General features: G+C 42.4%; 1 protein-coding gene across 2 annotated transcripts in view; it reads right to left on the minus strand.

Annotated features, from left to right (window-relative positions):
* Positions 1-436: 436 nt before the first annotated feature.
* Positions 437-17,102, minus strand: part of LOC135554145 (3',5'-cyclic-AMP phosphodiesterase 4C-like) — a 33,694-nt gene continuing 17,028 nt past the window's right edge. For both annotated transcript variants that reach the window (XM_064986240.1, XM_064986241.1), the window contains 9 exons: positions 10,972-11,065; positions 8,792-8,964; positions 6,706-6,804; positions 6,405-6,569; positions 6,147-6,246; positions 5,734-5,888; positions 5,464-5,586; positions 5,185-5,367; positions 437-4,974 (listed from right to left, as the gene is read on the minus strand). In XM_064986240.1, the coding sequence (XP_064842312.1) occupies positions 4,426-4,974; positions 5,185-5,367; positions 5,464-5,586; positions 5,734-5,888; positions 6,147-6,246; positions 6,405-6,569; positions 6,706-6,804; positions 8,792-8,964; positions 10,972-11,065 (1,641 nt within the window). In that variant the 3' untranslated portion in view covers positions 437-4,425. The remainder of the gene's footprint in view (positions 4,975-5,184; positions 5,368-5,463; positions 5,587-5,733; positions 5,889-6,146; positions 6,247-6,404; positions 6,570-6,705; positions 6,805-8,791; positions 8,965-10,971; positions 11,066-17,102) is intronic.

The following is a 17,102-nucleotide window of genomic DNA, read 5'->3' on the forward strand; positions in this document are numbered from 1 at the left end:
TCTTTACTTTTACTCAAGTATGATAATACGGTACTTTTTCCACCACTGAAAATACTTCATAATTATAAGAGAGGTAGCTATGATCAAGGCAAACCAAACAATTAGACAGCGTAGCCTGAAACTGTCAGGCTGAAAGGAGTCCATCAATTTCTGCGATGGGGTTTATCATATGTATTGAGAATCCTCATGGTGTGCAATGGAAGTAAGTCTCTGTAGCCCATTCTTACTAATCGTTTAGATCGTCTTTGATAAACATGTAGGCCTACTCATACACGGATTCTCTCAAAATAAAAATATGGTGTGGAAGCATAGTATTCACATTCACTTTATAAACCACAATAAACCAGACTATTGAAGATCTTGACCTTTTCGTCTACTCCTTTTTTATCATCTCTGATAACATTATTAAGCACACACAGTAGCCACAGTATTTCTCTTTGCTTATATTATTTAAAAAATCTTCCTTTATTTGTAATTTTAACACACTTTACAGTACCGAACAGTGAAATAAAATAAAAATATACTGATATATAATTGTATTATATAGCTGTTTGCTTATTAAATGCATTTTATTCACAAAATAACACCTCAGTTCTCTCAGAAGAAAACCTTTCATAAAAATAATATAATAAAAAATAACTTGGACACATTTTACACATTACAGCAATATAATTTACAAATATTACAATCATTTCATGGTGTTTTTTCCATTTATATAATTTTCCTAACTTGTGAACAAGTAACACATGATTTAAAGCCCAGATAATTGTTCTCAGAGGGAGTCTAATATGACAAAAGTGACCAAGAAGTGGAGGTGCTCATTTCAAAATGGCTACGCAATGTCTCCCTCAAAACCCTCTTGTTTATTTTACCTCTCGCTTCACCCATACACATCTGTCAATTACTCACAATCACTCCTACATGGCATATTGATAATGAATAGTTTTCATTGATTATGACTTGAGCAATATGGAATGGGCAAACATGGAATAGCACAATAGAAAAAAACTAAGGCTTGAAACCAGGTCCAACGGAACCAGTGAGAGACATAACTACCAAATCCTAAAAAAAAACACATACTGTACCCACATACTACTTTAACCACATTGTCTACCCTACAACCTCCCTTAATATAAAGTTTGGGTACAAAACATTTTCATTTTTCTGATGATTAATCTAATCCTGATTCATCCAATCTATCTAATTAATCTAATAATGAAATTTACACACTTCTCTGTGTGATAAAAATGATAGCACAAAAGAGAAAGACAGAGGAAAGATGAGGACAGAAAAAGAGAAGGAAAGCATGATGGTGTGGCCAGTAGTGTTTAACCGATTTAGTTATTTTCTTATAACTAAACGTGGTTAATTATCAATGATAATGACCTGAATAAATTTGTAATTTACAATCCAACATTACAAAATATACAAAACAAGCTGTGATAATGCTAATAGTTATATTATCAATATGTCATTATAGTTGCGTGTCTAGACCATCCACCAGAATGATACAAAAATAAAAACTGTACACAAACTGTTCAAAGAAAACACTTGTGGTATTTTCCATGGTTTTCTTTTCAATATTTAAAAAGAATGTCAGTAATTCATCAACAGAATAATTTCTTAATAAGAAATGATCGCTACAGTATTGTGTTAAAATGGCAATCAAATATTTATTTGTTTTTATAGCTCATGACAAAACAAAAAGCCAGATAAACAAAGCCATATATCTTCAAAGACAGGGGGAAGCTTCATGGGAATCTCCTACTCCAGGTACTGAGACAGTAACGTTGGATTCCCATATTCCAACAATTAAAGGCCTGTGCGGTGACACCGCAATGCTGCTCCAGCCAATCACAGAGCTGGACTGGATGGATCTCAGGCCTCTTTTCCATCAGGCACAGGCTGAGCTACGTTACCGACCAGCAGAAACCAGCTATACTTATGTTGTAGTTTTTTTACCCTGTCAACAACTCCAAGTCAAACTGAGACCTATTCAAGCTGTGTGCTGATCAATCCTGTGACCATGACCTCATACAGCTAGGATGGTGATTCTAGTGAGTGATGACACACAACACATGACAAGAGAAAGGTCTCTCTCGCTCTCTGTCTGTCTGTCTGTCTGTCTTTCTCTTTCTCTGTCTGTCTGTCTGTTTGTCTCTTTCTCTGTCTGTCTGTCTCTCTCTCTCTCTGTCTGTCTGTCTTTCTCTTTCTCTGTCTGTCTGTCTCTTTCTCTGTCGGTCTGTCTGTCTGTTTGTCTCTTTCTCTGTCTGTCTGTCTGTCTGTCTGTCTGTCTGTCTGTCTGTCTGTCTGTCTGTCTGTCTGTCTGTCTGTCTCTCTGTCTGTCTTTCTCTTTCTCTGTCTGTCTGTCTCTTTCTCTGTCTGTCTGTCTGTTTGTCTCTTTCTCTGTCTGTCTGTTTGTCTCTTTCTCTGTCTGTCTGTCTGTCTGTCTGTCTGTCTGTCTGTCTGTCTGTCTCTTTCTCAACATAACATCAGACATTTAATCAGCCCAAGACAGACGTTATTTTCAACCAGAAAAAGTATTGTGAGAAAATATACTTACTCGACATCCGGTCTGCAACAGCTATTGGTTTACCACTCATTTGACCTGCATTCCCTGGAGCTAAATTGGCCTACTTATTGGGCCCTCGTAACTGACACAACACATTCTTAATATTGGCCATAAAATGTTCCTGTCCATATGCTGATGCTGGGTACATTGTGTATAGACACACAGACACTCACAGATAGAGGCATACAGACATGGTATAAATATACTAGGATATTTTGAATGTATCTTATAAATCTACATAGAGGCAGGTATGTATCCTGCATTTGACATTAAGGCAGAAAAGCTTAAAACGTAACAAGAATGGCTGTGTGTGACTGTCTGAACAGCCTCCTTTCTGGCCAAGCTCGTTCTTTCGATTCCCTCCCATCCTGAAATCACCGTGACAAAATCCTCTCAGTCTGCCCCGTCAAAGCATCTCTCCCCTCATCAGTTTCCAATCTGTTGCTTTGGTGACAACTGATGCAGTGAGTGAGAAGAGACTGGTGAATAAATACCGTGTGACTGGGTAAGAGATGGAATGTGAATTTGTGCTGCTGATGATATTATCCTAATCCTTCAAACATATTTAGCAAAAAACAAGAATAAATAGAAAACAGGCAGAACATATACTCCAAAGTATCTCATGGCTTATCCTCAGAAAGTAAAAAATAAAAATAATTTTCGTATGTAAAAACTGGAGAGTCCACAAGCAGCAGGTGTGGTGGTGTAGTGATAGTGACTTCTCCTTATCTGCGAGTTCTGAAACGTCTCATCAACTTGAAAAGCAACAAAGGAAGACTTACAGCTGAAAACCTGTCACCACAGAAACAGACTGAGCATGTGACACACGCACACTCACACACACACACACACACACACACGCACGCACGCACGCACGCGCGCACGCGCGCACACACGCACACACGCACACGCACACGCACACGCACGCGCACACACGCACACGCACACGCACTAAATCATGAACAGTTACAATAGATCTTTGAACAAGAGACAATCAAAAATGAAGACAAAAGCAGACACTCCTGTCCCACGATGCATTGCTTCACGACAGCCTCATGTTTCAGGAGCTGGTGTTTCCAGAAAGGCACACAGCCATCTTGCACCGGTAGCGCTTCTTCATAAAGGGAAAATGGGAAAATGGAGGCGGGACCCTCAGGTCCCCTCATCACAGCGTCTTCCTTTCTTTATTAAACGTAATCCTCTCTTCTTTTCTCGCGCCACTCCTCCTCTATAGATAGATATCTGTAGTCTTCTTTCCGACAGAAATGGAAAATAAGTCACTCTGAAAAAAACAGAGTTCTTGTTGAATTCTAACAAACATGAACTAGTAATACTGACTGACACTAGTTAATACTCCATATAGAGATGGCTTTTTCCAAAGAGATTCGTTACCAATCAGAGTCAAACACACACACAAACACACACATTCTCGTGTGTAGACTTCAGAGTTTTTTTCCCCCATGAATCAAAGTGTGTGAGTGAGGTGTGTTTGTGTGTGGAGGTGAGTTTGTGCATGTTTATGTGTGTGTGTTTCAGTTCCAGTGCTACACTGTCTTCAATGGCCCATTATTAATGCTTCTCTATGTTCCTCTTTGTCCTCATAGCTGTTCCTCATAGCATCAGCTGGAAGAAACACCTCCAGCTCCAACTCCAAATCTACAGTTGCTGTGTAAATAGCTTTTCTTTAAGCAATATTATTTGTGTTCCCTTTTTGAAAAATAGATTTAAAGGTCTATTGTCTAAGGTCTATGTAGTCTTATTTGATCTTGGGATTTGGCCATTGGAAATAAAGGGTGGACAACAGGGGCGTGGTGTGTGCATGTGGGGTGTGGCCAGGGAGAGAGGAGCGGAACTCATGTGTCATCAGCTGGTGAGGAGGAGTCTTCCTCCTCGCAGTCCTCCACGGGGCTTGTGTCAGAGTGTATCTCCACCCCTGACTGAGCTTTCTGAAGAACTCTCCTCTTCTCCTCCTCCTCCTCCTCCTCTACCTCCTCCTCCATCCCTACTTCCCCTTCCTCCTCGATGATGTCTCCTTCCCTTTCATCCTTTAACACGTCCTCTCCTTCCTCCTCTTCTTTCTTGTCTTCCTCCTCTCCCTGACTGCAGTCCAGCACCATGTGATTGGGGGTGGTTTTCCCCTCCTCCTCCTCTTCTTCCTCCTCCTGTCCTCCCTCGGTGTCGTCATCCAAGGTGAGCTTGAACTGGAACTTGTCGATGCAGGCGTTGAGCCTCTTGTCTGGGCCGAGGGGGATTGGGGGTGGGGAGATGGGGCTCTGGGGGATGGTGCTCTGGTACCAGTCCCTGTTGTCCTCCAGAGTGTCCAGGATGTCCTGGGCATCAGGGTGCACCAGGTCCCCCCACGTCTCCCACAGAGGGTGCACAATGTAGTCGATGAAGCCCACCTACAGCACACAACACCAGGAGAATCAAACACACTAACAAACATCACACTAATAACAAGCACATTACACGGCTAAGGAATTTGTGTAAGCAACATGAGATGACATTTATAAACATCAATCGTACTATTAAGAAAGCATATATAAGCATTAAGCTTTTATAATTACTTTGAAAGTGATCCCAAAATGTGACTTGTGTGTATGATTCCTAACCTGACTCTTCTCCACAGAAGCAGTGTGTTTGTCACACATGGGGCTGATCTCCATGCCTCTCTCCCTCTCCTTGTCCCCCTGTCTAAAGAACTCCTCCATGATGCGCTCAGTCCACTCTCTGTACACGACCAGGGGCTTGGTGGGGTTACTTAGGTCCGCACAGTGCACCATGTTCCTCAGCACCTGCAGACACACACATAAGGTCAGGTATCACCAGTGCACGGTAGGCGTTGTGAATTTTCTCCAGCTTATGTTTAGAGGTCAGAGGGGAAAGCTCACCTGGATGCGGTCAGTGTAGTGGTCGAGCAGGAGCACTCCTGAACTGGTCACCTTCTTTGTCTCCACCATGGTCTTCAGATCAGCCAGCAAACTCATGTGCTTGGACATATCTGTCGCCAACACCTTGAGAGGTCAATTAAAGGAGGAGGTCAAACAAAAACAAACAAAAAAAATAGAAAATAACATTTAAATAACTCTTATAAGCCCCGCCCCTTACTGGGTCAGCGGAGCAGCCCATTAGTGGGTGAGTGTGAGGGGCAGGAGCCTCACCATATCGATAACGAGCTTGCGCAGGCTCTGTCTCTGCCTCTTGCTGAGGTTCTGGAAGATGTCACAGTTGTCCTCGTGGAGCAGCTTGAAGCCCACAGCCAGGTGGTGGTTCTCCAGGACTGACTCATCGTTGTACATCAGAGCCAGCTCCGAGTCTGGGGGAAGAGGACAGACAGAACACCTCGGGTCAGTACAGAACACATACTAGGTCAGAGCACCTGTAGACACACCCCACTAGTGACCTTTTCACATTACAGTGCTGACTCTGACATTTTCCTTTTACGTTATCAGCCGTGCTACACTGACTGGTGTGTTGAGCTCAACTGAGACGTGGTTCAGGGAGCTTTATTCAGTTATAATGCAGTGTACTGTACAGCGTCCTGTCTCCTCCTTTCTCCATTGCAAGGACTCACTGGTATTGATGAGGAACTGGTTGGACACGCCAGGATGATCCACATCATGGATGGCAGCAGCGAATAACGCAGCCAGGATCTCCAGATCAGTGAACACAGCCTGACAGAGAGAGAGAGAGATAGAACCCAGTGTAACCAATCACGTTTTAGAACAGCCTACAGGACATGAATGTGCGATGGCAGTCAGAGTGCAGCTGTGTGCTTCAAGTTAGCTGTTGTTAGACGTAGCCTCAGTGTGGGGTGAAATGTGGTTCTTACGTCCAGAGCCGGAGTGGACAGCAGGACGTGGGTGGACTGTGTGACGTCAGCGGCGTGGAGGCTGTTGTGGTAGGCCACGTTGGCATGGTAGTGGTCCTCCAGGGTCATAACGTAGGTCACGAAGGTGTCGACAGGGATTCGAAACGTCTTCAACAGATCCCTCTCCTACAGGGAAGGAAAACACAGTGTCACGCAAACACTCAGGATCCTATACACGTATATGAACAGCAAAGTCTACATTAAGTCTATATGACCACTCTTACCGAAAATCTATTGGATAAAACCACTGCTTTTCACCCACCTGGAAGATGGCGAACATGATGCAGCTGAGAGGCCTATTATTGGAGAACTCAGCCAGACGAAAGATATTAAGGCCCCACTTATTCAAGTCATCCAGCTCCTGGTCAACAGACATCAGAATCAGAAACAGAATCAGCTTTATTTGCCAAGTAAATGTACACATACCCAGAATTTGACTTGACATATGACTCCATTTAATCCCTCCAGATACCAATAAAGATCAATAAATCAAACCATTTCATTTTTGTCCACTCTAATGGAGATGGACGTTTTGGGACGTATCACAGAGGCCATACATGCCACTGTGTTAAATCCTGTTGTACCTTTGAGGGGACATTCTGGTGTATTCAATGATATCATGTGGGGGGTGTGACTTTGTACTTTCTCATCCTGTTTTTTTTATTTTAAACGGCTGCCATCTCAATTTAGCACATTTTATTTAAAGAAGACAGTACATGTATGTAAATAGGTAATCATCATTTTTGTGAGTTTGATATTCAAATTGTTTCCAGTAAGTAAATACAGTACATGACCAAAAGTATGTGGACACCTGCTCTTGTCGAACGTCTCATTCTAAAATCATGTGCATTAATATGGAGTTGGTCCACACCTTTGCTGCTATAACAGCTTCCACTCTTCTGGGATGGCTTTTCACTAGCTGTTGGAACATTGCTGTGGGGACTTGCTTCCATTCAGCCACAAGAGCATTATTGAGGTCAGGCACTGATGTTGGGCGATTACACCTGGCTCGCAGTCGGCGTTCCAATTCATCCCAAAGGTGTTCAATGGGGTTGAGGTCATGGCTCTGTGCAGGCCGGTCAAGTTCTTTCATACCGATCTCAACAAACAATTTCTGTATGGACCTGGCTTTGTGCAGGCATTGTCATGCTGAAACAGGAAAGGGCCTTCCCAAAACTGTTGTTGGAAGCACAGAATCATTGGAAGCACAGAATCGTCTTGAATGTCATTGTATGCTGTAGTGTTTAGATTTCCTTTCACTGGAACTAAGGGGCCTAGCCTGAACCAAGAAAAACAGCTCCAGACCATCATTCCTCCTCCACCAAACTTTATAGTTAGCACTATGCACTAGTTAGCGTTCTCCTGACAGCCATCAAACCTAGATTTATCCATCAGACAATGAAGAGTAAATCTCGCCAATGGTGGCGCACTTTACACCATTCCAGCCGACGCTTGGCATTGTGCATGGTGATCTTAGGCTTGTGTGCATCCGCTCGGCCATGGAAACCCATTTCATTAAGCTCCAGACTAACAGTTATTGTGCTGACGTTGCTACCAGAGGAAGTTTGGAACTCAGTAGTGTGTTGCAACCGAGGACAGACCATTTTTACACGCTACGTGCTTCAGTACTCAGCAGTCTCGTTCTTTGAGCTTGTGTGGTCTACCACTTTGTGGCTGAGCCATGGTTGCTCCTAGACGTTTCCATTTCACAATATCAGCACTTTCAGTTGACCGGGGCAGCTCTAGCAGGGCAGAAATTTGACAAACTGACTTGTTGGAAAGGTGGCATCCTATGACGGTGCCACGTTGAAAGTCACTGAGCTCTTCAGGAAGGCCATTCTACTGCCAATGTTTGTCTATGGAGATTACATGGCTGTGTGCTCGATTTTACATACCTGTCAGCAACGGGTGTGGCTGAAATAGCCAAATCCACTAATTTGAAGGGATGTCCACATATTTTTGTATATAGAGTGTATCTGTGGAATAGTTTGCTGAGTTTTCAGAGCAGTGTAATATATTTTTTCTTACATTAAATAAGAGCGAAATAAGAGATTGTGTATAAATATCCTGTATTTTTCACTTACTGTACACATATGAAAAATTGTACAAATATAATATTCACCTCATCATAATATCCACTACAGTGCATATACAATAAAATAAAATAATAAAATAAATGTTGTAAAATGTTTATTTCACTCCTAAAAAAAGTCATAATTCATAAAGCTTTTTTTCACTGGGTCTCAGCAGGATATGTCATTTTAAATAATCTTCGAAGTGACTGAGTGTTCATGTGTGACTATGTGTAAGGGTCCACAGATCCCAGATCCAGTACAGGTATACCGTACCCTGGCCAGTGCATCCTCCTGTTCAGTCTTGACTCCGAAGCGTGGCATGGTGGTGTTGATGGACAGGCTGGAGCTGTGTGTCAGCTTCTTCACTCCACTGATATGACACATGGGCTTGTCCCGTTCCCGCTCCCGCAGGGTCGGAGATGGGATCTCTACCTCATTCTGCTTATCTGGAGGAGACATGGAGGTCAGAGGTTAATTAGAATACTTTCGAATGCTTGTTATAAGCATGCATTTATAACTTATTATTATAAAGGCTATAGTGTACTACATCTCTATAGTATGCATCATTACAGGGCTCACTTGTAAAGAGACCCCGGTCTAAATGACTGCCTGCACTGTAAACCCCAAGGCTTTTTAAACTCAAATACTTTGAGTAAGTGGAACTCAAAGTTATTATTACATCAAATGTTTATGTGGTACTGACTCAAAACGAAATCACATTAACTCAATGTTCTAAAGTTATGACAACAAATTAACTTTTTTCCCCCAGCATGCTCTACTGCAGGTTGATTTCCTGGAATTGTTTTTAATATCTGTGTTTTTGCATGTACATTGAGTGATTGATTGATTCATCTTATGTAAAACACAGTTAAATAACATAATTTTTTCTAAACTAATCCAATAAATTAATTCGATTTTTTGCACCCGTCACAGAAATGGTTGTTCCAATTGAAATGGCTTAGGTAGTCTCCTCACACTGTTCCTAACCCTGGCAGTCATGATGAATGCAGGTTGTGAGTGAATACACAGTTCTACTGTTGGATAGCCTAACTCTGGCTGGATTCCAATAGGAATTACACATCCCTTTGCAAGCCAGGCTAAAGTGACTTGCAGAAGTCTGGTATATTTCCCAGGTTTTCCAGAAATCTGGGTTAGAAGATTGCTGGAAATCCTTCAACCTAGATTTTTTTGAAATTTTGGGAAAGTTCCCTGATGTGGCCTGTCAACCATGAGTTTCAAGTCACTGTATTAGAGTAAATCTAGGCCTCAAAATAAGGCCTTATGAGATATGTAATGTTTAATTATAATGATAACATTCAACTATGATGGGATGGGGCCACAGTGTCTCCCGACCCCTCCTGTCTCAGCCTCCAGTACTTATGCTGCAGTAGTTTATGTGTCGGGGTGCTAGGGTCAGTTTGTTATATCTGGAGTACTTCTCCTGTCCTATTCGGTGTCCTGTGTGAATCTAAGTGTGCGTTCTCTAATTCTCTTGTTCTCTCTTTCTTTCTCTCTCTCGGAGGACCTGAGCCCTAGGACCATGCCCCAGGACTACCTGACATGATGACTCCTTGCTGTCCCCAGTCCACCTGACCGTGCTGCTGCTCCAGTTTCAACTGTTCTGCCTTATTATTATTCGACCATGCTGGTCATTTATGAACATTTGAACATCTTGGCCATGTTCTGTTATAATCTCCACCCGGTACAGCCAGAAGAGGACTGGCCACCCCACATAGCCTGGTTCCTCTCTAGGTTTCTTCCTAGGTTTTGGCCTTTCTAGGGAGTTTTTCCTAGCCACCGTGCTTCTACACCTGCATTGCTTGCTGTTTGGGGTTTTAGGCTGGGTTTCTGTACAGCACTTTGAGATATCAGCTGCTGTACGAAGGGCTATATAAATAAATTTGATTTTGATTTGAAATTTGATTTGAACTAGGAATTCACTTGGGGAAGGCCATAGGACATCAGTGTTTCTGTTACTAACAAATACAGTCATGTGTGACGATTCCACAATTCACTCAAAAAGGCAAGGCACACTGGGAAATTATATTGGAGGCGTGGCTTAGAGGGGGCATTACTCTGATACAACTCAAATCAGGACCCCCTACAAGCTCACAGTAACTCTATCAGTTGGATTAATAACTACTAAATCACTTTAAGTAACTGTACTCAGATATATTAAGTTCAACGCGTTTCCTCAAACGTTTTGAGTAATGACAGCACATTGGGGTTAACAGTGTGGATAAAGGTTAAATATGAAATAAATGCCTTATACTGGTCAGTATTAACTTAAATATAACCCTCTTTCTAAATGGCAGCCGTATAGTGCACTTCTTTTGACCAGAGCCACATACATAGGGCTCTGATTAGTTTCCTAGAGGATAGAGGACTGAGGTGTATAAGGAATAGAAGACAGACAGAGACCCAGTGCAGGTGAAAGGGGAGGTGTGACTCACCCAGGAAGGTAGTGGAGATGTATTCAGACACCTGGTTCCCTGAACGACTCATCTCTGACAGGTGAGATAGCTCCCGGTTCAACATCCTCTTAAACTGGGGGAGGAAAAGGAGAGAGAGATGGAGAGAGGAAGAAAGAGATGGAGAGCGGCAGAGCATTATATTATTACCAAGAACAGGAGAAGACAGAAGTTAGAGGTATTGCTTGAATAGTGTCGCTGAAATAATGTTCAAACTGGATTCCATACCATGCCAAAAATAGCACATCGTACTCCATAAGAAAGGAAATCTGTACAAATCCCTTTTTAGCAAAATACATCTAACACATTGTTTTAAAAAACAAAACAATGGGCAGCAGGTAGCCTGGTGGTTAGAGTAAAGATATTTATAACTAACCCAAGATAGTTCATCTGTGTCATTTTCAAAGGGAGCAGATGAAGCATAGCGGGCAGAACAAGCAAGGCGGTTGGCAGAGCCAAGGACGAGCTAACAACATCCCATCGGCCCGTTCTAGCATGTGCTTGTGCAATAACTCAATTGGCCATGGCACTCATTGCAAACATCATTAAAAAAAAAAACTTTGTCAAAGGATCATGTCTACAAACGTAGTACACTCTGTTCGAAACAGATTGTAGTTTTGGAACAGAAAACTGTAGTGAGATCAGGCTTTGAAGAGATTGGGCTTCGATAAGAAAATCTGCATAATATCGACCCAGTTCCAACTCGTGCCATACTCTCCCATACTGCCGGCCGCCGAGCTTCCACTCCTCACCATATATTGGTGGTGGAAATTCCAACCAGAGGCTTCAGTTTTATACATCTGGTGAAACATCGGTCTCTATCTGTGGTTAGAGCATTGGGACAGTAACCGGATGCTATCTAGTTTCTATCCCCGAGCCGACAAGATAAGAAATCAATCGTTGTACCCTTGAGCAAGGCACTTAACCCTAATTGCTCCCTGGGTGTCTCAGGGGGAGTTGGGATATACAAAACACACATTTCCAATTCACACATGCTCTTTCAAGTTTTTTTTTCAATCACTCTGGCACATTGTTTCAGGTATAAGTTGTTTATTTTCAAAACTCTAAGTACAAACCACTAACCTGATAACACTTGTAATGCCCCCTATCTTATGTTCAGAACCTTTCATTGTGCATTCATTGGAGTTGAACACATCTTTCACCCTTGAGTCACTCATGCAAAATCTGTTTTTCCGTGAAATACCATGAGAACATTTAGTATAGTCATCAATACATCAGGCTCACCATTAAGTCATTTTAACTACTATTTTTAACTAACTAACTAACTAACTAACTAACTAACTAAGATCCTTTCTTTTTGAAGTGCTTTTTGAAGTGCTGAATAAAAATAATAGTATTGTTAACAAATCATATCAAAAGTACAGTGAATATTGCATTTTGAAAAGCAGATACTCAGATTGAATACGCTTCCAAATTGAGTGATTTGGTGCAGTGAACAAGTGACTGTGAATTTGTTTGTTGTACGACTCAGTCAATTGAAAATGTACTTAGAGTTTAGATTGTTGTGCTTAGACTGTTGAAAATGTACCACATACTTGTGAAAATTGCACCAACGTGATTGACAAAAACTGTAATACGCACTTGAGTATGTGTGAAACAGAACACATGATCATTGTTAATATGAACCACTATACCTCATTCAGGATACAGGTCATACCACTAAACAAAGACTAATACTTTACATCGGCTCTAACCTCAATCAAAATGTCAACAATGTCAACAATGTAGCAAAATATGAATTGTGTTTGATCCTGATGTATCACACATCTACTGTAAAATAGTGAAGTAGAATTCCTAAAGAACACACGGCTTTACTATACAACATTCACCCGGTACGGTATGACCTTGTCGACAGGCAACCACTGCAGGAGCCTGACAAAGCAACAGCATGTTGGAGCAATGGTGGAAGAGCTGCCCTTTTTATACACCATGTTCTGTGTCTTTTGGTGATGATGTCACACAACCTGCCTGGAATGCAGGTGAGAGAAAGACACGACGCATGAATAGGACACATATGTTCCATATGGCTAAACAGAAAATGTAATGTTGCATAGACTTCCTGTCGCGATATCTCAACCAAACATGAGCGGATCTTGAAGACTGGTAGTGGGATGTGTTTGGTTACTAACAGAGGCAGTCACGTGCAAGCAGGCGCAGTGCGATTCGGACAAGTCCCCTCAGTCTGTGTCCCACTGACTGATCCTTCACACATAATAATCTCCATGGCAACCATAGAGGTTGCCCTAGCAACTGCCTCCTCACAGTCAGTCCTGCAGCATGATGGGAGCGAGGGAGGGAGGCGGCTGCTGCTTGGGTGACAATCTCAGAGACTAGGCAGGTGTCTCTGACCTTTTTCAAGGTCAATCCTCTCCTCTCCATTCCTTTCCTCTCCTCTCATCGCATCTGCTCTTCTCTGCTCTCCCTTGTTCTCCCCTCCCCTGTGTTCTCCTCTCTTCTTCCCTCCACTCTTCTCTCCTCTCCCTTGTTCTCCCCTCCCCTGTGTTCTCCCCTCCCCTGTGTTCTCCTCTCTTCTTCCCTCCACTCTTCTCTGCTTCTCCTTATTTCTCTACTCCTCTTCTCTGCTCTACTCCCCTTTCCTCTCTATTTCCTTCTCTCTCTTACTCACCTCTTTTACTACCTTCCCTCCCACTCTCTCAACCTTCCCTCTCTCACTCACTCATTCCTTCCTACTTCTATTTTTAATTACTCTCTCTCTCTCTCTCTCTCTCTCTCATCCCTTATTCCAGTCCAACCAGGTATTAGTGACAGTTCAACACGGTTAGAACAGTCAGGTCTCTTTCCCTCCGTCAGAAGCCACCACAACAGTCAGATAGATAGATAGATAGATAGATAGATAGATAGATAGATAGATAGATACTGTAGACTAGTTAGCCAGTCAAGCCCAGTGACACAGTTATGCTGCAGGATCAATCTCTCTCAATCTCTCTCTCCATCTCTTTACTATATTGAGTCATAATCTGCCAACCAACACAACCCCAGTGCCAGGACACACAGACAGACGCCACACCACGCTACCGTGCTTCCTCATGGGGCCCCCTGACTGATGGAACACAAGATGCCGGGATGAAGCTGTGAGAGACGCAAAGGGGCATCATCAACCCTCTGATAACTGACTAACATATGGACACCCAGGGAAATGTGACATGTATTGTAACAGGCAGGCTCTTCCTGCACTTCCTGTTTTTCACATTACAATAGCAGTTTACAGTAATGCTCTTTGATGACAGCATGGTGAATCAGCTTTCACAACCAACAATCCATTCAATTTCACTTTGTTTACCAAAGTACTGTATATATATTTTTTTGCTAATGGTAATGGTAAGGCTGTTGTTGGACTCTATCTTGTATCAAAACAAGAGTTGTCATATTTCAGCAGATTGCTAAAAACACTGTATGCTTAGAGATGGGGGGGAGTGGATACAGCTAGCACATTTGGTTCCTTGGAAGTTGTGGGAGCGTAATTTTTTGGCTTCCTATTGGTTCTGGGAACGAAGCCATAAGTTTCCTGACTGGTAATAAGTACTTTTTTTGTTTTTTACTTTCTGAGAACAGAAGTGAAAATGTTGCCTGTTCTGGGAATGTAAATGTTTAGGTTGCAAGGAGGTTCTGAGAAGGTTTTTACTATGGTTCCCTGAAAGTTTTTCGGGGCGTCTTCATTAATCTTCTGAGAACAGAAATTATAGCTTATTTGAAGGTAATTAAATAACGTTCTGAGAACATGCTAGCTTAGTTTTGGGTTAAGTGTTTTTAACTGTTTAGAAACATTTCAAAATCACACACATATTTATTTTGTTATTGTGGCACGGTGTCAGTGAAATTCTAACCTATGATCTTACACTATGCATACAAAAGTATGTGGACACCACTTCAAATGAGTGAATTCGGCTATTTCAGCCACATCCATTGATGACAGGCATATAAAATCGAGCACACAGCCATGCAATCTCCATAGACAAACATTGACAGTAGCCTTGCTGAAGAGCTCAGTGACTTTCAATGTGACACCAGAGCTACCCTGGTCAACTATAAGTGCTGTTATTGTGAAAGTGGAAATGTCTAAGAGCAACAACGGCTCAGCTGCAAAATGGTAGGCGACTCAAGCTCACAGAACGGCACTGCCAAGTGCTGAATCGCGGAACTCGTAAATATCATTGGACTCTGGAGCAGTGGAAACACGTTCTCTGGAGTGATGGATCACGCTTCATCATCTGGTAGTCCAACGGATGAATCTGGTTTTGGCGGATGCCAGGAGAACGTTACCTGCCCAAATGCAAGGTGCCAACTGTAAAGTTTGGCGGAGGAGGAATAATGGTCTGGGGCTGTTTTTCATGGTCGGGTCTAGGCCCCTTAGTTCCAGTGAAGGGAAATCTTAATGCTACAGCATACAATGACATTCTAGAGCAATTCTGTGTTTTCAACTTTGTGCAAACTATTTGGGGAAGGCCCTTTCCTGTTTCAGCATGACAATGCCCCCTTGCACAAAGCAAGGTCCATACAGAAATGGTTTGTTGAGATCGACGTGGAACAACTTGACTGGCCTGCACAGAGCCATGACTTCAACCCAATCGAACACCTTTGGGATTAATTGGAATGCCGACTACGAGCCAGGCCTGCCCTACCTCACTAATGCTCTTGTGGCTGAATGGATGCATGTCCTCACAGCAATGTTCCAACATCTAGTGGAAAGCCTTCCAGTAAGAGTGGAGGCTGTTATAGCAGCACAGAGGGGACCAACTCCATATAAATGCCCATTATTTTGGAATGAGATGTTTGACGAGCAGGTGTCCACATACTTTTGGTCATGTAGTGTATGTTCTTTATCCATTTATCCATTCTTTATCTACTGTGCCACCAGGATGTTCTATTTTAGTCTATTCAAATAGACCCCATTTCAAAGGAAACAAGCACTCATTAGGATCAGGTGTGGCCAATTACGGGGCGCGGCCAACACACCTGAACACACTTAACAAGAGAGAGGATAGGGAGAGTTTTGTTGACGCTTTGAACGGAATGTATGTCATTTTAAATAACATTTGCAGAACGTTCTTTGAACGTTACTAATGTTTTCTTGTGTTTTTTATGTTACGTTTTCTTAATGTTTTGAGAACATGAATTTAAATTTAACCATGAGGAAACCTGTAGAAAACGTTATGCTGAAGTACAGAAATTCCCACATTGTTTCTTAACGTACTCTGAACTATTTGAGAATATTCCCCATGTTAAACCAGTTGGAGAACGTTCCTACAACATTACCAACATTTCTATTAAATCTAACCATGTTTGAACTTTTAGGACATTTTTGTGCTGAGAATGTTCCAAAGCCAAGCAACTGTTCTGCAACATTCCCACAAAGTTGTGGGTAGGTTGTATGCAAAATAACCACAAGACAACCACACTCTCACCAAGCTCTAAGAAACATACAGTTCTGAGAACGTTAAGTACTAGCTGGGTAAGATGTTGCTGTATGTATCTCAGTAAAGCACAGACAAGACAATGGTTCACAAGGGCTAACCTGTGTGCGTGTGTGTGCGTGTGTGTGTGTGCGTGTGTGTGTGCGTGCGTGCGTGCGTGCGTGTGTGTGTGTGTGTGTGTGTGTGAGGATGGAGATGAACATCTTGTGATGAAGCAGGCTACCTGCTGTAACAATAGGGTAATAAAGATTTTCTTAATAGGAATTTCTGTACGATTTTAAGGGAATATTGTCTGTGGTTTGAATGGAGGAAATGAGTCCCTAAGGTGAACAGTTTTGAGTTTCTATCTTCAGGTTGAAGTGTACTGCAGCTGAGGTTTAGTGCGCCCAGCACCACAGGCAGCATGACGACACATTATAGGGGGAGTTCAGGGTTAATAAACTCTGAAAACGCAGTGCCTTTTCCCCTTCAGTGCCCACATGCATAAATAATGCATAGAATATGAAAACAGATTTGCTGAGGGAAAATATAAACACACAGTCTCTCAACATACATCCTGTTATGCCTGTCATCTTTAGGTCATCTCCTTCCCTGTCCCAACTGGTCCCTGCAATCCGCACAGCTAAAACGCACACAACTGACATGGTTCTCTTTTCAACA

This window comes from Oncorhynchus masou, chromosome 14 (genome assembly GCF_036934945.1).
Source record: "Oncorhynchus masou masou isolate Uvic2021 chromosome 14, UVic_Omas_1.1, whole genome shotgun sequence".
NCBI classification, from domain to species: domain Eukaryota; kingdom Metazoa; phylum Chordata; class Actinopteri; order Salmoniformes; family Salmonidae; genus Oncorhynchus; species Oncorhynchus masou.